Source organism: Hevea brasiliensis, chromosome 5 (assembly GCF_030052815.1).
Source record: "Hevea brasiliensis isolate MT/VB/25A 57/8 chromosome 5, ASM3005281v1, whole genome shotgun sequence".
In the NCBI taxonomy this organism is placed as follows: Eukaryota; Viridiplantae; Streptophyta; class Magnoliopsida; order Malpighiales; family Euphorbiaceae; genus Hevea; species Hevea brasiliensis.
Window position 1 is genome coordinate 111,533,741 of NC_079497.1, and position 19,843 is coordinate 111,553,583.

Below are 19,843 nucleotides of genomic sequence, written 5' to 3' on the forward strand. Positions count from 1 at the left end.
TATTAAATTATATTTGGAATTACATCATAAAAAATAAAAAATTATTATTATTATTATTATTATTATTATTATTATTATATGATGTCGTTTCTTTTTTTGTAACCGTAAAAAATTATTAGGTAGGGAAGTTAACTTATCGCACGCTATTAATCAGCTTTGCTCTCTGGTCTAGGGTTCGAGTCTCAGAACCCTGAATTTGGAGAAAGTAGAAGACACTCTCTTCTCAAATACTGGAGTTCCAGTTTCCCTCTTCAAAAAATATCAAATTTTGATTCAAATACACAGTAATTTCAGCTGACGCTCAACACTACTCTTCTCCTTTGTGTCGCCAAATTTCTGTTTCACCCCTCTCTTTATCGCCCTTTGGCTATTTAATCTGATCAAGGTATTTTCTCTTTCCTGAAAATTTCTCAATATTCTTTTTTTTTATTTTGATTTTTGATTTTTGATAAATTTTGTATGGAGTGACTTGTGAGCTTTAGATTTAGTAGTTGTTTTTTGTTTGAACAATTATAAATGTAAAGAACCAAGGGAAAAATGTAAAAAATTTATCAAAAGTCCAAACATAAGTGTTATACTGATTTCGAGTGACTTATTTAGCCCCCTTTAGAGATCATATGGCATTTAGAGAATTTTTTTTCTTTTCTTTTTTTGCATTTCATGCAAAGTTGTGCTCATTGAATAAAGTGAACTAGCTTGTTGTGGGCCCATTGAGGGCTGTGATAATAATAATAATAATAATAATAATAATAATTATTATTATTATTATTATTATTATTACGTGAATTTGCTTTTTTTAGGGGAGAGAAATGCCAAATTTTGGTAGAAATGCCAAATTTTGGTGAAAATTTGCCAAATTTTTGGTAGAATTCTCTCTTAAGGTAGGTAGGCAGCTTTTGAATGTGGTCTAAAGTAGTTAGCTATAACAAGTGTGTTATAGTTAGTAGTTAGCAAATTTATATAGACATTGTATAGTAAGTAATACAATTTTGGCTAGAAGCTAGCAATATTTTTAATGATATTTTGATTTCCCTTATACTAGTATCAAAGACTCGACTTGCTAGTGTCTTTATTGTAGGTTGATTTATTTTATTTAAACTAACTGTTGAAATGAATTTTATGTTGTTCAGTGGAATGTATGTCAATTTCTTTAATCTCTTCGAGAAGATATGTGTATATATATATTTATATATATACATGTATATATATATATGTAGTTTTAAGTCCTGAAATGATTTCTTGGAGTGCTATCAATTTGGTTTCAGGTTACACTAGTTTTGTTAATGGTTGTTGGGTGTGACATAAAGCATATTCTGTATTAGGTTTAACTACCATTGAACCAGTTCATTTTGGTTCTTCTCTCAAAGAATTTTGGTTAATTCCATTTTGCTGAATTTTGAACTGAACCAACTGATGATCACCCTTTTCTACTTGCTGTTTCCCATTGAAGCAAATTTTGAGGAAAATGGAAGAAGAAAAATTATTAGGAGGCAATGGTGCTGGAATTAAGGTCTCATTGTTTGATTATTCAGTAGAGAATCACTTCAAGGCAATTGACACGATTTCTGAGCTATGTGGAGAGGTAGAGACTGATTCTCTACAAGAAGCTGAAATTCAGCGCATTTCCTCTTCAATTACTTTCCTAGGGTCAGTAAATGCTTGCTTTAGACTCCACTTTTAGATTAAAATATCTATTATCTTTGTTTTTCGAGTTTTATGAACCTTCAAATGACTCAAAACTTGAGTTTTACATCATCACAATATGTTCTTTTGTTAATTTGGAATTTTTCTTGGTACCAGAGAATGGAGCCATTTTAATTGCCAACCAAGAACTGTTAGGTTTGCTTGTGAAATGGAAAATTCTCAAGAGAAATGTTTTCTTGGTGACACTAATTTACCCCAGTTTTCATCAGCATCAGTTCCAAAGGTACTCAAGAAAAGGCCTTTTATTCTTTGTCTTATTTCTTTTTTTCTTTCTTTTACTCTCTCTTCCTCTCTCCCTCCTTTCTCTTTGTTTGATTTTACTTTCTCCACATTGCAGATATTAAGCATATAATACTCGCATTTGTTTTTGGTTTGGTGCTGTTGCAGAAGGAGGGACTATCTGGGGACACTTCATTGCCAGAATCCAGGTACTACTGTAGTGGCATTTTCTGTTTGTGTGGGTATGTGTGTGTGTGTGTTCACTCACACTTCTGTCTTTAATGTTTCTTAAGATGTGATAAAGTTCGATTTGAAATTAATTGCTTAGTCCAGTAGTGCATTTTATCCCGTGGCATATCATTGACCCACAAAAGTGGTTTTTTCCTGCATTTGTTTATTTTATTTGATAGTGTTTCCTGAATTTTATGACATTTGATGTTTAACCATATGTAAAGATATCCATTTTCCAAATTCGCAGCTTTTTATGTGCTTCGATCCTCAATTACTACATAATCAAGCTTTATTATGTACTTTTTCAAACTTCTTTATTTCCATCCTATTGCAGCAAAGACTTTGTTTTGAATGCCGGAGGTTCTGTTTGGGCATTGGATTGGTGTCCTAGGGTTCATGAAAGGCCTGCCTGTCATATCAAATGTGAGGTATTTCTCAGATCCCTCCTCTCCAGCTCCTCCTCCTTCTTTTTCCCTTCCTTGTCTATTTGGTGGAAACGGATCCTCATTAAGTACTTGAGCTGTAAATTGGATTGCTTTTGGCAACCTTTGACATATATAGCAAGCTAATCAGCATACTTTCTTGAATTAAGAACTGTAAAATCCTGAAGAGCATTTTGGAGTGCCTCATAAATGTTTTCACTAGTGTCATAAAAATATTCATCAAGGAAGCTGTAATGTGGCATTGATAATGTTGGCAATGAGACCTGCTTGTCAAAATTTACCACTCAATGTGTGCTCTGATGTCACTTGATTGAATAAGCAATTAATTAAATTGTTTGGCTGTTTTGGTGTTGCTTGTTTTGATGTTATGTAATATATAATTATTTACTCTTGAATATTATATTTTTATTTTCTACAAGTAATAGTGAGAAATTGGATTTTTGGTAACTTGATGCTTATGGATGCCCATCCTTACTATGTGGATGCATGGATGGGAAATGGGAATGTGTAATTTTAACAAATACATATGTTTCAGACTGGGACATTTCTGTCATTTACGCTAAACATGGTTACATTGGTTACATTTCCTGATAATACAGTGTAACTTCTTAAAAAATTGCAGAGTAATATCCATATTTTGACTATATTTTTCTTGTAAGTATTTAGCTCTTTTAATCATTTAATTATTAAATTTGTTTATTATTTTGGGCGGTGAGAAAGTGTGCTTTGTCCATAAGATTGAAAAGCACTTTTTTTTTTTCCCTTTCTAATAATTGTCATATTTGACATCTGTGTCACTGCATATAGATGGCAGAAAGTAGAATTCATGAAAATGTTATTATCTTATGTTTCTGGCTCACTTCCTATGCCTTTTTCTTTTCTAGTTTGTTGTTGTTGCTGCCCATCCTCCTGATTCTTATTATCACAAGATAGGCACTTTGCTTACGGGCAGAGGTCTCGTTCAGATATGGTGCATTCTAAATGTCAGTGGGGATGATGAGGAGGCTCCCCTAAAAAAGCCAAAACGAGGAAAACACAGTAGTGATTCCATGGGTGATAAATCCAGTCTAATAAAGAGGCCTAAAGGAAGACCTAGGAAGAAACAAATGGAAGAATCTCCCAATGGCAAAGGCACAGAGGAGAACTCTATTCAATTCAAGAGGCCAAGAGGTAGACCGAGAAAGCAGCAAATAGAAAAATCTCCCAGCAGTGAAGCCACAAAGAAGAATTCTATTCAATTTAAAAGGCCAAGAGGACGACCCAGAAAGAAGGAAATAAATGAATCCCTTGATAGTTTAGATTGCAACAACCAATGTGTTCAAGCGCTCGCTATTCAATATCCAGAAGATTTGTCTCCATTACTTGCTATAGAAGGGGTTTCTGGGAGTACCCAAGAGCAAACCATACAGAGAAACAAGGGCAGAAAACGAAAGACTTCTACCAAAGCACTGTCTGCTTGTAATTCAGCTCCTGAAACTACTAGGCAGAGTAGAAGGCAGAAAATCAAGGCAAGTGAAGCTGGTAAATGCGGTGTTGTTGCATGCCCTCCATTATTGACTCAAAATGATGATGATCAATCTTTCGCTACAAGCCACAGGATACATGAAAACCACGTACTGGGCCCTGCAGTGCTTAATTGTGGTTTAGATAATGTTTCTTGTGACAAAAATTCTGATTCTTGTTCTATTCCCAAGGATATTGCATTGCCAAGAGTTGTACTATGCCTAGCTCATAATGGAAAAGTGGTGTGGGATATGAAATGGCAGCCTTGCCATGCATCTGATTCCAAATTCCAGCATCGCATGGGCTATCTTGCTGTCTTGCTGGGAAATGGATCACTGGAAGTGTGAGTCAGAAACTGTAGTAATGATTTAAACCGTTCACATTTTCTTTGCATTCCTCATCTTGTCTATTTCCATGATTTGTTTCTGCTAAATATCTTAACTTATTTGATTAGGAAAAACTCACTGATTTCTTAAAATGAATTATTTTGAGGGAATTTATGCATTGGGAAGTAAGACATACGTTTTCCATCTTGATCTTCAAGTTTAATGCATTCAATGAATTTCACATGAAGTTTTGTTGAATAACATGAACAACTACATTAGTTCATTCTTTTTTTCTCTTATCATAAATGCAAGCCTAATTGTATGTTGGCTAATTTCTAGTTGTTGCTTTCCACTTTAAGCTCGAAGAAGTGATTTTATGTGGTAATTGTTTCGTAATCCCTGTTATTAAATGCAGATGGGATGTTCCTCTTCCTCATATAATAAAGCTTATTTTTTCTTCTTCCCATAGAGAAGGTACTGATCCTCGCTTCATAAAATTGGAGCCAGTATTCAGATGTTCAATCGTCAAGTGTGGGGAAATACAGAGGTAATTGACTTGCCTATCTTGTATTTTCTTGATATTTATATGAAATTCGGCTGGGATTGAGGAAAAGATTTTCCTAGATCCATTTGTGTAATTTAATGGTAATTAAGGAATTTGAAGTTTAAACTTACAGCTTGAAAATGATGTTGAAGTAGGCAAGCAATAATGGCTTCCATACGTGAAAAGGCAACATTGTAATTACAAATATGTGAATAGGTGAAATCTTAAAATCATGTGACTTTACCATATAAGCCTGCAAGATTGTATCATTTGACTATTTGGAACCACAAATTTTCAAGTTGGTTTTGTTTTAATCTGAGTTTGTATACATTTTGAATTGCTTACATATTTCAAACAAATAAAATATGAAATTGAATGAGTAAACTCATGGGTTTAACAAAAGTGGTCAAATTCATCTAGCTAGAGAATCTTATAGAATTGGGATGAATTTAGAACCTTGGCTTCATTGATCTTCATATTCCATTCTTTATTTGATTTGCTGCTGATTTCCTTTCCAAAATTTCCCATGCAGCATTCCTTTGACGGTGGAATGGTCAATTTCATGTCCTCATGATTACTTACTTGCTGGGTGCCATGATGGAACAGTAATGTGCCAATTTTCTTTTTTTTGTTTAAAAATTTCATACTCCCCAGCAATTAGAAGAATGTTGATAATTTTGCATACTTGATAACATATGTATATCTATAGGTTTATGTCTGCATGTATAATATGCTTAATTGTGCACTTTGCAAATAAATAGGTGCATCATACTTCCTAAAAGTTAGCACTGGAAATTCTTGCTTAAATCCAGTCCATCATGGACTCAGGAAATAATGTGTATAATGGGACCCACATTTAAAATAGGTGGAATTCACATATTTATATCTTGAGTCCATGATTGACCGGGTCTAGCACATTCTTTAAAAAATCTGTGGATCAAATTCTGCCGGTTGACTCAATTCCATTTGCCAATCATTTTGAGCAATCCTACTATCTCTTGTTCCATTCTGAATTTATTATGGATTTATGGTATTAGAAGCTAAGAAGTTTCCATATGATGTACAATAGCCCTAAAGCCCTATGTATTCCAAATCCTGTTGGAATTAGGGTTTAACATGGATGAAATTACCAATGGTATGCATTTGTTTTAGAAGGCAATTTGATAAAAGGTTTGCTGAATTTCCAGGTTTTAATAGTTTCTTTATTTGCATGAATGAAAGCTGATATGTTTTGCACGATATTTACAGAAACAAAATGCAGAGAAAAATGAAGAAAAAAAGGAAGAGTTTTAGAATAAAGAGATCAAGAGAAAACTAGAGACCAATCCTAATAATAAAACTTTTTAAGCAGTGAAATTAATAACTCCTAGCCCTAGCAAACATTAAATCACAACTGCTGAACTCTAAAGTCTAAATTAAAGAAGCCAGTGGAAAAACAATTCCAATAGTTTTGGACCTAAATATCTCTTCATACTGTAAACAAAAATCTTTATCTCTTAGCTTTGGACTTCTAAAGGGGATATTTCTTCTTTATCCATGACATGTCCAGTTCATCTACTTACTTTCAGGTTGCTTTATGGAAGTTCTCTGCATGTGGTGCATCCGGAGGTAATGACTCTGGTCTTTTAAATATCTATTGTGTTCTCTCTCAAGATATGGTTTATTTCAAGGCTCAAGATTTTGGTGTAAATTTTAGCGATTATTTCGTGTTACTTTACAGACACAAGGCCTTTGCTGCGTTTCAGTGCAGATACAGTTTCTATTAGAGCAGTTGCTTGGGCCCCAGTTGAGAGGTCAGTGGTTTCAAATAATAGATTGGTCTTGTTATTTTCTGGGTCATAATGTTTTGATTCTTTTTCTTTTTTTAAATGCAAGTTTGTAATCCTGGTGATTAGATTGGACACTATGCAAGGCTGCCACTTGGTCATGGGACCTCTCTTGCCTACAAGATTTTGCTTGCGTTGTTGATGTTCATTCACAAAACCACTTATTTGTCTAGTATTGTTTTGATTGAGAAATGCTGGCATTGCAACTTCCATGACGTTATTTCAATGAATCTGCAGTTCCCTAGTCAACCATCTTTTTGTGTGCCATATGGAATAATCTTATGCCACGGTTATATGTTTGTTGAAAATGATATACTACAGACCTTACCTTCTCATATTATCTTGAGTAATTTTTCCATTATGGTGTCAATCAAATCAACTTTGTTTATCTGCAGTTTATGTAAAAAGTCCATGGGACATGTAGGTTTTGGGTGGAGTAATTGTTATTTCCTATGAAATACCCCCTTTCTTGTGCTGGTTATTGAGATATATGATATTGCTGGTCTTTGAACTTTTTTCAGTACTCAAGAGAGTGCAAATATTATAGTTACTGCTGGACATGGAGGGCTGAAGTTTTGGGACATACGGTAAATATCATAGTTTGTTTTGTGTTAGGTTCTTAATTAGGTGTTATTATGCTGTTCCCAACTTTTCATTTATTTATTTTTAATTTTTAAACGCGTAATTTTTCATCTGTTCAATTTATTTGGTTACTGATTTTTGAATATGTGGTTTATAGGACATATTGAACTTTTTTTTATACATGGCACAATTGAACTTTTATAGAAGTATAATCAATTATAACTTGTGTAACATGCTTGTATCAAGAAATGTGTAACCTTGTTTTGAATTCAAAAACTTGATCACCTTTTTCATGGTGCTTTCAATGGATTTTCCTTGAAAATTTGTTGCTTATGGGGTACTGTAGCCTGAAAATAAGTAAATTATGTTAACTTGTATAAATTTATGAATATATTTTCTGAATCCTTTTTGGCTGGAGTTGTTAGTTGTTCCTGCTAAATTTAAGTCGCTAAAAGTAAAAATGATACATCTTGGATTTTACATCAGTCTGATTTCTGAACAAAAATGTTGGTTTCTTTTTGTGCCTTTATTAGCCTTTCACGCCTTATAAGATTTCTTTGGATTGGCAGAATAATTTTCATATATAAATTCCCTGACATTGGTAAAATTTATGAAATTTCTTTCTGACAGATTCTCAATATGAAGTGTCATTGATTCTTTTTCTTTTTCCTCTTTTTTTTCCCCCTTGAAATAGGCATAAAAACCCAGCCAGAGTTGGATTAACTTCTTCAGTTTTTTTTTTTTTTTTTTTTTTTTTTAATGCATGTTGTATGTACAACAAATTCATCATGCAAACTTGTCTACACTAGCTACAAGCATAGAGAGCCAGGAAACTGTCGCTGGGTGTGGCCAGTGGGCTGAACTAGACCAGAATTGGAACCGTAGGGGTCCCCCGGTTCCGGTTTGATCAAATCCAACATTTGATTTTTTTTTTTTCAAATATTTTTTTTTAAAAGAAAAAAAAAATCTGGGTTTGGCACAGAACCAAACCAGCCAGTTCCAGACCGGTTCAAATCCAGTTTTGGTCATTCTGGTCTGGTTTGCTTCGAGTTCTGAGCTGGCCCTTTGGCTGGGTCTAAGCGTAGCACTCATTAAAATTTTGATGTACAGTTTTATAATCATTACACATCACACTAATGATCTATAAACTTCTGGTTGTATTCAGTGATCCATTCCGACCTTTATGGGACCTCCACCTAACACCAAAATTCATTTATAGTCTGGACTGGCTGCCAGATCCAAGGTGTTGTGTTATTCTTTCTTGGTGAATAGATATTGGAGCCTTTGTCAAAGATGCTCTTTCCTATGATTAAACCATTAGTTATTTACATTTTCAGATGCATTATCTTATCCTTTGATGATGGAACAATGAGACTCCTCAGCTTGACAAAAGCTGCTTATGATGGCCATGTTAATGGAAAGCCTACAGTTGGGCCTAAACAACAAGGAATGCACGTTCTTAATTCTTCATCCTTTGCCATCTGGAGCGTTCAAGCGGCAAGAAAAACAGGTATCCTCCATTTGATTCCAATTCCTTTTGGTCATATTATTAGAGGACGAATTTTATATTTGCTTTTCTAAAAGATGAAGGGGTGGTATGAGACTAGATGCTTTTTCATATGTTTATATGTATATAGGCATGAAGAATCATTTTTTAGATGAAAACAACCTTGGCCTATTCATTTAATTTTTCTTTGATTCTCAGAATGTAAATGTATCGGTAGTTGCCTACATATGCTACATAGATTTGTTCATGGGACCATAAGGTGATCAGGCCTAGTGTTGTTGGATCCTAGGTTCTATTTGGTTCATATTAGTATGCTTCATTCTGTAAATATCTTGATCAATATTTTGCTTCGCCCTTTTTATTTTTGGTTATTTTTTATTTACTCACTAGGCCAATGTCTCTCTCTCTCTCTTTTATTTATTATTATTTTTTTTTTTTGAGATATACTCACTAGGCCAATGTCGTTGTCCTGTTAAATACAATTTCTATACAACTTTTCATGCTTTCTGTATGTTAGTATTCTCAGTGGCAAATCCAGAAAAACTTTTTCTGGGGTCAAAAAATAAAAAATACATTTATTAAAAATAAAAATTTTAATTTAATTTTCAAGTGTTAGGAGCTAAATATTTAAAAACTAAGTAAAGCCTAGTGTTAGGAGCTAAATATTTAAAAACTAAGTAAAGCCTAGTGTTAGGAGCTAAATATTTAAAAACTAAGTAATACAAAATTAAGCCTATCTAATCAATTTCTTATGTCAAAATAAGAGAAAAAACTAGCCAAATTCAAGCAATACACATAAATAAACAACTTAATTTTAACTTTCAAAAGATGGTTCAATAATTAATTTTATGAGGGTACATATATAAACTAAATTTTTTAATAAAAAAGGGGTCAATTGACCCGTTATTTTCTATTGTGCATCCGTCACTGAGTACTAACACAGAAAAATCGTTTGTGTTGTAAAATGTAAATCTTCCATTGAAACTATGGTGGGATTTATGGTGCATCCTCTTTTCAATATAATTGCAACTAGATCAATTAAAAATGCTTCCTTTTCTCTTTTAAAAAATTTTGCCATTATCTCATAAAATTATTCATGAATGTCAATAGGCATGGTTGCATACTGCAGTGCAGATGGTACCGTTAGCCGTTTCCAGGTTGGTTCACTTCCAATTTTCTATTATAACTAATTAAACTCCTACATATTATGCAAGTCATATAACAACAATGGTGGATGTGCCTGAGGGACTATATGTTATGCAAATTGCTAATGAATGGGGCTTCCATTATATAAATTGACCAATGATCATATGCCAGATTGGAGTTTTAGCATTTTAAGTACCAAAAATTTGTCCATAGAAATAATGCAATGTAGATGATTTTTCCTCCTTTTTACAACAACTAAACCGTAATTCCAAATTAATTGGGATCGGTTATATAGATCATTTTTCACCCTTTAACTCTGTTTGATACCAGCTCTGCATAAATATTCAAGTAAATCTTTTTGAAACTATTTCCCTCCACATCATTTAAGGTCTTCCCATTTTCCTTCTTGCTTCTACTACTAATTTATCACATTCTGTACAAGAACTTTTGATTCTCTAAATTGGACATGACCAAATCATAGTAAACGATACTTTCTCATTTAATCCCAATATTGCTGCATGCACCCTCTTTCGGACGTGGTAATTCTTAATCTTACCCATTATTATAATACTAGACATCCATCTTAACATTCACATCTCTGTCATGCTCATCTTGTGGATTTTCCCTCCTCTTTCTTGATTGAAAATTGTGTGCTTAATTTGCCGTCATTTCTGGTAGGAAAATCACTGTTCTAAGTCCATCTCTAAAACTTGTTATCTTTCAGTATCTTTATGTCTAACATGGAGAGTTGGGGCGAAAACATACTCTCAAGGGATTCTTGTACTCGGTAGTTTTGATGATTTGGGTAGTATTATTATGCTTACATCATTCTTTATCAATAATTTGGATGATTAGTGTTATAGATGTCCATATTTGCATTTCCAAGTTGCTTCAGAGCAATGCAAAAGCTTATTATAACCTATTTATAATCAGCTTACATCAAAAGCAGTAGGGAAAGATCCATCAAGACATCGAGCTCCACATTTTATGGTTGGGTCCCTCAGCAAGGATGAATCAGCTATTACAGTAAACATTACATTACAGGATTCTCCTTTAACTTTGAAGAAGCCAGTTAGCGTCGGGGACAATCCAAGAACTATGCGGAGTTTATTCGAGTCTAATCAGATGAAGAGAGCAAACGATAAGAAAGCAGAAACACCAGCTGCAGAAAATCAACTATTAGGTAAGGATGGCAATTTCATTATTACATTCAAGTTGCCACCTAGCCATTCCTTCTCTCTTTCTTTGATCAAAAATTTCTTTCAAACTTGTGGCAGCCCTATGTTATGGCAATGATCCAGGTACACAATCTGGATTTGATGAAACATTGGCAGCTCTCACAAGCCGAATTAAATCAAAATCCAAAAATACCAGTAAGAAAATGACTGGAGAGGATCTAGCATTTGTATGCATAGATGGACAAGAAGACAGAGGGGAGAAAGAAGGTGGAAAGGCAGAAGCTGCGAATGAAATAGAAGTTATGCCTCCCAAAATTGTTGCAATGAATAGAGTCAGATGGAACATGAACAAAGGCAGTGAGAGATGGTTGTGCTCAGGTGGAGCAGCAGGAATTGTACGGTGTCAAGAAATTATATTTTCTGATACAGACAAGTATTTCGCCAGTAAAAGATAAGAGGCCACAAACTTTTACATTTGGTCATATTTGACTGGATAATAATAATCAAGTTTAGAATGAGTGCTATTGCATTCTAATCGGATTTGAAATGAGAGCAAGGAGTGTTATTTTGAGTATATTGAATGATTTATCAAAAAAAATATGAGCCAAATGATAAAAAAGTGAAACTATAAAGGAATAAGCTTCAAATAACTTGCTACTATTTAATGGAATGTTTTTCTTGTGGTGTGATGTCGGTATCACATGACTTCAATGAAAAACTTGTCCATGGCTACCGGCAGTTTTCTCATAAAAGAGGATATAGTTTCCAATGGTTTCAGGACAGAAAGCTCCCTGTCTGCTGGAGCTCCTGGCGTACAAATTTAATTTCATTTCAGTTCCATGAAATAAGAGACAAGATTTGTATTTTTTTTTTTTTGCCCTGATTCTCTTGTCCATGTAACACGATATGATAATAATCCAGTGTCTTTTGGCGTTTTGATAACCATAACCATTGAGAAGCAACATATGACTAGGCAGGAAAGTTGACATTACATGACTTGAGTAAAACCACAAACCGTCTACCTGAGCATCAAAATCTTGATTCTTGACAACCGTGACAGATGGTTGTACTATATGAAATTTAACAATATTCAATGTAGTGGATTAGAAAAGAAATTTAGTAATAATGAAACGCAATTGGATGCGATTAAGACGATGTTATTATCATTCCAGAAAGGCTTAAGTGCAAAGAACTTACTAGCTATTTATATTCACTTAACTACTAGGTAAAAAGTATTACAAGGAAATTTAGTTGTGAGATGTCCCATCACCATTAGGGACATCTGTTGTGGATTGAGCTGTAGAAGATACGAGACTCGCGATCCGCCTGTAGGAAGACGGAGTGGGTGGACTTCTTGGAGATAGGTTAACAAATTCCAAAGCTTGTTGTCTAACTTCTACTGGGTAGTCAGCAACGCACCCAATTCGTGGGCCTGCACCTGTTGACCACTTGAGTGAAAGCTGATTTCCCAGTTGATAAGATTTTGCTGCCTTCTTAGAATTAATTCTGTGCAAGATAGCCGTCTTTGGTACTTCGGCTCTTGGGCTTTGAAGACCACCAGATAAAGTCCTTTTGTATTCACCTTTGGTTTCAGTTTGTCCAACTGTTGATCCTACGGAAGTAGAATCCTTCTCTTCACTGACAATTTCAGGTTTAGGAGGCTCTAACTTGCTTGAAACTTCGCCTATCGTCCCACTTGCATTGAATTTGCCATCATCATAGACATAAGAATCTTCACTGACCTTGTTTATCTGAAAACAAGAGATGCAAAGGCATACCGTCATGAAAGTGTTCGTGGTTTGCATTTCCTCATTGAATAACCAGGCCACTATCTAGAAAATGCCACTGACATAAGATTCAAAAGCCTACACTCCAAGCCCAACAAAGATGATGGACATGACCTTGACCAATGGCCTTTGCAAGCAAAGGACTATTTTGGTGTTCCACTAGCCAGAATTTTCCCTGGCTTTTTTTAGTCCTCCATTTTGGAGACTACAGATAGCGGAGATAATTACCTGGACCTCGTCAAGCTTCACGCCATTATCCTGGAGAAAGGATAAAAAGCTATCAAACCTATCTTCTGATGGCCGGTAGTGTCCACTGTATGGAGAAATGGACTGCAAAGTCAAAAGCATCAATGTCAGAATCAGATGCAACAGATCATAACAGTTTACCAAAATCTTTTATTGGAATACATACATAAGATGGAAAATCAGATCCTCTATCCCGGGGGCATCCCCTTAAATACAAATTCAAGTGAGTTTAGCAGGGAAATGAAATGAAATTGTTCACGTAAACACTTAAATATTTGAACACTGAAGGCATCTTGTCTTCATCGCTAATCCATTTTTAAATGGCACATGCTCATATGGTGATTTCTTTTCCAACTGAAGCCCCATGCTCCCATCAATACAAGTACTTGTTAGTAATGAAACCATAATAAGCCCATTGACGCTCATTGTGAGCATATACAGACAGATCATGGACATTTTAGCGAGTCCAATTTTGCTCATGCATCAAGGTGCCAGGCTTATTCACTTTCAATGTACAATCACTATAGCAGCAATGGATACAATTAAAGTTTTCTCCAAACATTCAATAAGTACAAAAAGCATGCCAAAATAAGCCATGTTGGGCACTAAAATTTGTCACTAACCAAAATACAACACCCTGCCAATATCTCAGTTTCACACAGCACTATACATCTGCAACAAACTACCCTGACATTCTGAACACACATCATGGAGTTTGCACTTGTTAACAACTTCTGGCAAGAATTAACTTGATATTGGGAAATAAAATTTTGAAAATTGGTCGACAAATTCAAAAATCAATTAATAACAGGAATATGAAATAGTCATATATGAGCTATATGAAGTTCTTAGAAGGATAGCTTGGATAATACTTTTTCCACGGGATTTTTTAGCAGGAATCAACACTAACCTATCTTATACTGGGACTCATTAAGTTTAAAGCAATTCAATGTCCTTATGGCACTGCTACTGACTTAAGTACTTTAGTACTGATAATCCCTTATAAACCATACCTTAAGAATTCCATTCTCTACTGTTAATCTTCCTGCAGCTAATGTAGCACCCCCAGCCAAGAAGCTTGAATGATGGAAAATTCCTTTCTTTTTCTGGAAGAAATTGACAATGTATCAATTTTTCAGGAATAAGTAAAAGCAGAGCAATTATAAGAAAAAAGTATGACAAGGCATGTTCCTGTTCAATTAACCTCTTACCTCACCAGCATACAGCCTCTTAGTTGTGCTCATAACAAATATCCACTTAGTTCCTTTTGATCCATTGGACGTATCAAGGCGATTTCCAGTTTGTTTGTGTGTAATTTTGCCTTCAACAACAATATACTCGTAATGTTCTCTCTCTTGCTGATATGCGATCAAGTTGAAATGGAGCAGAAGTAAAAAGAAGGTAAAAGGCAGAACGTTAGGAACTCAAATTCAGCATTGTCAAAATAAGATATATGTTTGAAGTTATAAATAAATTGCAGTTAACTGGCAACACATACAGGTCCTAGATACTTAATGCATTGTTGCCGAAGCTTAGACCTTGGACATTCTTTGAGATCAAGCTCTTTACCATCTCCTATGTCCAACCTGCAGAGAGTAACAGAAACTAAGACCTTCAGCAACTTCTGGTCGACATTAAAATAAGTTATAATCACGCATCATCATATCTGGTTTGGGGGTAAAATGAAATTAAGCAAAATGGAAGATTTTTCTCTAGTTTGGAGGTAAATTTTGGGGTTTATCCTTGAACTCAACTATTGGGTTGTAAGCGTTCAAACACCATGAAGGTCAGCTTCATGCTATGCCTATCCCACCATAAAAGGAGAAAAAAATCGAAAAATGAAACCCAAATTCGTTTCCAAGAAAACAAGAAAGAAAAATGCAAGTTCCACTGTCCAGAGGAAGAAAGCAAGATCTGCCTACCAGTAAAAAAATGGTTGACCAGAATTTGTCTTACACCACTCTTCGTAGTATATATGCAAGCTATGCCCATAACGATGCCTTGGATCAATCTACAAATCGCACATTCAGGAAAAAGAGGAAAAAAAAAATCATCAGGATTCAGAAAAAATATTGCAGATTCAAACTCCACATCCAAGAAGAATTCAATAATAATAATCTATTAAATAGAAGTGACTCTAAATAAAGAAAAAATAAAAATAAAAAAAGAGTGGCGTAAAAAGAATCTAATTACAGCTTCAATCCAATGCTGAAAAGCCAATTTTTGCGCTTTGGCATCTTTGGATAATCCCTTGCCCACCTGCCAAAAATAAGTTTCAGTTTTCACAAATAGTACCCATCTCATATCAAACACAAAACTCCTTTTCTTTATTTATATATGTATAAAGTTATCAAACCTTTATGCAAACCCATTACAAACAAAAAGAAAAGATTTCAGCTGACCTTGGAAGCATTCAGAGTAACACGATTCCACCTAGAAGCTGCAGTTTCTGGTTTAAGGAAATCGAAGAACGAAATTGTACTGTGGTTCAATCTCGCATAGTCTATGGCTTGCCACCTTTAAATTCACCACAAAACCACTAATTAATCTACTAAAATCAATTTTATAAAAAAATAAAATTAAAAAAAAGGGGGAGAGGACATTTGGTGCACCTACCAGAGCTCTTCCGCCACGACTGCAGAGTCAGCTAACCTGCGCCGGGTGCGGTAGCTCCGGTACACCTTCTGCAGCTTCACAGCCGCATTATCAGAGCACGCGCCTCCTGACACTTCCACCACTGGCGAATTCCCGGTAGAATCCATCACACCACCCTCATCAGTCAACACCGGCACTTCAAATTCCTCACATTCCCGACCACCGGACTCCGTAGACTGAAGGCCATCGGATTTTAGAGAATCCTCCGACGGCGGCAAGTCCGGCGAATCAGGGGCTAGGAAATCTCTAGAAATGTCCATTTTACGAAGGAAAGGAGAAGCCAAAGCATGGGTTTCAACCTCCATATATGAAGAAGACGAGGCTATAGTCTAGAGTCTTGACTGGCTATGCAAAGAAAGCGACGGTACAGAGAAGAAAATGACGGGAACCCAAGATTTCGAAACGAAAAACAGAGAAGAGATTGAAAATTAGGAAAAATATATATATATAAAACAAGAGAGTGGAGAGCTGCGTTCTGGGTCGGGTTTTGGGAATTCGAGTTCGACGCATATATATAGCAGTAGCTGTTCGTTTCCTAGTTGTGTTTCCCGGGAAAATTTTACGTGTTTATTTATTTTGGCGGAGTGGAATGTGACGCGCTTTTGAAAGGGAATGTCTACACTCGCTATTTTTGTGATTCAACGGAAGAACCTAAGGAATGAGATACTGTTGTTGGCTTCCCACGGACGGTCGGTGCTTACAATCCGCTGCTCAGCTTTTTTAGTTTATCTTTAAAGGAAATTAATATTTGAAATTTTTTTAATTTTCAATTTTACTATTTTCTTATTTAAAATTTTCATTATTTAATTTATTATGATGCCATAAAAGGTAGATTATATGATTACTTTGAAGCAAAGTAAACTTACTTTGTTGATAAAAAAAATTCTAATCTTCTTAAAAAAAAAAAAAGAAATTAAAGCTTCATGAAATTTTTATATTTTATTTTATATATTTACAAAAAGTGATATTTATATATATCTGTTTAAAAATATATTGAATTAATTAAAAAAATGACACATCACAAAAATATTCATATAATTATAATATTTTTTACAAAAATTAATGGAACAAAATATTTTTTTTAAGTAATAATAATATAAATTATTTAAAATTAAGCTTCATTTATTTCATAAAAAATAATTTATATATAAAAAATATTTTTTATAAAAAATAATTTTTAAAAATATTTTTATGAATATATTTTTTATTATTTAATTATAATTTTAAATTAATATAATATATTTATATCATGTATATATAAGTATTTTCTTATTTCAATAAATCTATTAAAATTTAAAAAATTAAAAATAATTTTCTTTTTTAAAAAGAGAAAGATATTTTTTTTAAAAGCGACATAATTTTTCTTTGAAAAAAAAATATTTCATTGACTATTTTTTTAAATGCTCTAAATATTAAAAAAATCAAAATTTATTTTTTAGAAAAATTTTCATAAAACAAACAAAGCCTTATAAAAAATATAAATAATGTCATCTATTATTAATTTAAAATAATATTTTATTATATTAATTTAATCACAATATAAATATATATATATATGAAATAGTTACTTTTGAAAAATAAAATATGATTTTATATAAAATTTATAAGATAATACAAAAATTTTTCTATTCTAAATAAAACATTTATAACATATATATTGATTGTGTCTTTTTGGAAACAAAACAGGCAGGGAAGAGTGATGTTGGCGCCCCGTGAATAAAGGGCACAGTGCTTGGATTTGGAATTCAATTTTGGGAGGTGGCTTCTAAATCACGTGCGAAGCTCTTTTTGAGCAGTATGTGAATTAGTCCTTGTTCTCGTTTCCTTGCAACTTCCTTGTCCAAAATATTTTTGACTTAATACAGTATGTAAGAATGAAAAGCTTTATTAAAATTTATTTATTTGAATAGAAAATTTTTTATTTAATTCTTTAATTAAAAAAATTATTTATTTATTTTAAAAAATATATTAATTAATTAATCTCTATATTTTTATTTCGTCTAGTTTAATTTAAATTTTTAGTTAATTAATATAAAAACAAAACAAGCAATAGACTGAATTTTCAAACTAGTGCTTAATATTGTTGGGGTTCAAAGGTTGTCTAATATACATGACTAGATTTGCCTTGAAATATATATTTTCATTAAATTTCTACAATATCAAAAATAAGAAAGGAATATAAAATATTGAGGGAAGTTTAATTTTTAACAATTTATGAATTCTTTTTAACTTGTTTGTAGGTGGGTTGGTATGATTATGATAACAAGCATTATTAATTAAAAGCATACTTAATTTGAATTAATTAATGAATTGAAAATCTAGATTTGACTAAAAAAATAATAATTTTAAAATTATATTTATAGATCTACTATAAATTGGAATAAAGATGGTTAAGAATTGACTTATAATATAAAATTATCATCATATGGCGATATACCCCACCTATAACTCATAAATTGACCCATTACATATTATACAAACCACCCCAAAAGATGAAAAAAAAATAATAAATAAAGCAGAATACATTATTTCACATGTGAATTTTATTAAAAAAATTATTTTTATATTTTAAATTTTTAAAATATCTCGTAACACATTTAAACTCTTATAAATTAAAACTAAGATATTTTTAAAATCTTTAAATTAAAAAGTGTGAATTTTAATTGTTGAAATGATAATCTGCTGACTAAAATTCAAAAGATTAAAGTATATAATGAGATATTTGAAAATTTTAAGGCGTCATGATATTTATTTAGTAAAATTTAATGATGAACTTATATATTCTACCAATTTGATATATATATATACTCTCACCCAAAAAATTTATTTAATAAAATAAATAAAATATTTATTTTTATTAGTCAGGTTTTAATTTTGTTAGTAAGTAGTATGAGATTATTTATTTAAAATGTGCTAAATTTATTAAAAAATATACTTAAAATCACTTAAAGAGATTTAATTTTAGTGTAAAAACATACATTTCTTCCTTTTACATGCAAACTATATTATGCGCATAGCACAAAGTAATTCATAGTTTCTTTATAATTTACACCCACAAAAATAATTATTGAATTGAATTTATTACACTTTAGAAACCATTAATTATTATAAAGCTATTTATATAACAAAATTTAAAATATTTATTAACTTCATTTTGTTAAACCTCATGTATCAGGGAGATGTTTGGTATGACGTGATTAAAACAATAATGTAATTGTGATTATATTTTACATTTAATAAAATTATTTAGTAATATAAAAAAATTTTAATGTAATAAAATAATAATTATATAATATAATAAATTATATTTAAAATAATATAATCCTCATTATATATAAAAATAGATGTAATTATAATTATATATTTTAATTTTTTTTATTTATTATTAATACTATCACCATCATCACTATCCAACTACAGCTGCTGCTATTATCGCTACTTTACCTTATCGTCATCACTATCACCATCGCTATCACCAGTGTCACCATTTGACTATTGTTATCATTACTTATTCGTTGTTATCTCTACTATCTTTTAATCATCATTGTTGTTATCGTCACTACTATTACTATTCGACTAATTATTATTATTTATTGTCAATGCTATACTAAATAAATAAATCAATTAAATTTATAATTATATTATATTACTTATATTTTTATTTTATAATTAAATTTTAAATATAATAATAATTATTATATTATATTATAATTTTAATTACGTAATATAATTAATTATATTATATTATATAATCGTTACCAAACTTCACTACTTACTTTGGTGAAAAAAAAAAATACACGCGCCGATGCGTGCGAATCTTTGTGGGTAATGATGTCACGCTTGACCAGGTCTGTCCACGTTTGCGTCTCTCTCACGCGCCATCTTTTCAAGCACCAGATAGATAGTGATGAAGATTGGGGATCAAAGACTTTTTTTTTCCGTCTTA

The 19,843-nt window shown here is 32.5% G+C and overlaps 2 protein-coding genes across 4 annotated transcripts; one reads left to right on the plus strand and one right to left on the minus strand.

Annotated features, from left to right (window-relative positions):
• The first annotated feature begins 114 nt into the window (after positions 1-114).
• Positions 115-11,783, plus strand: LOC110639382 (uncharacterized). 3 transcript variants are annotated; one of them, XM_058147430.1, is made up of 16 exons: positions 115-385; positions 1,451-1,647; positions 1,801-1,927; positions 2,092-2,132; positions 2,489-2,582; positions 3,482-4,443; positions 4,842-4,973; positions 5,503-5,575; positions 6,539-6,578; positions 6,691-6,763; positions 7,318-7,383; positions 8,544-8,621; positions 8,716-8,888; positions 9,996-10,042; positions 10,965-11,214; positions 11,309-11,783. In XM_058147430.1, the coding sequence occupies exons 2-16, from the start codon at positions 1,466-1,468 to the stop codon at positions 11,662-11,664; spliced, it is 2,694 nt and encodes an 897-aa protein (XP_058003413.1). In that variant the 5' UTR covers positions 115-385; positions 1,451-1,465; the 3' UTR covers positions 11,665-11,783. The 3 variants fall into 3 exon arrangements, with proteins under 3 accessions (XP_058003413.1, XP_058003414.1, XP_058003415.1); XM_058147431.1 differs by having other exon boundaries at positions 4,896-4,973; XM_058147432.1 differs by lacking the exon at positions 115-385 and having other exon boundaries at positions 1,448-1,582.
• Positions 11,784-12,332: 549 nt separating this feature from the next.
• On the minus strand, positions 12,333-16,374 carry LOC110639383 (IQ domain-containing protein IQM3). The gene is made up of 9 exons (XM_021790298.2): positions 15,859-16,374; positions 15,645-15,759; positions 15,436-15,501; positions 15,165-15,253; positions 14,741-14,828; positions 14,454-14,600; positions 14,256-14,348; positions 13,225-13,326; positions 12,333-12,960 (listed from the first exon to the last, which is right to left on the minus strand). The coding sequence occupies exons 1-9, from the start codon at positions 16,200-16,202 to the stop codon at positions 12,457-12,459; spliced, it is 1,548 nt and encodes a 515-aa protein (XP_021645990.2). The 5' UTR covers positions 16,203-16,374; the 3' UTR covers positions 12,333-12,456.
• Between the last annotated feature and the right edge of the window lie 3,469 nt (positions 16,375-19,843).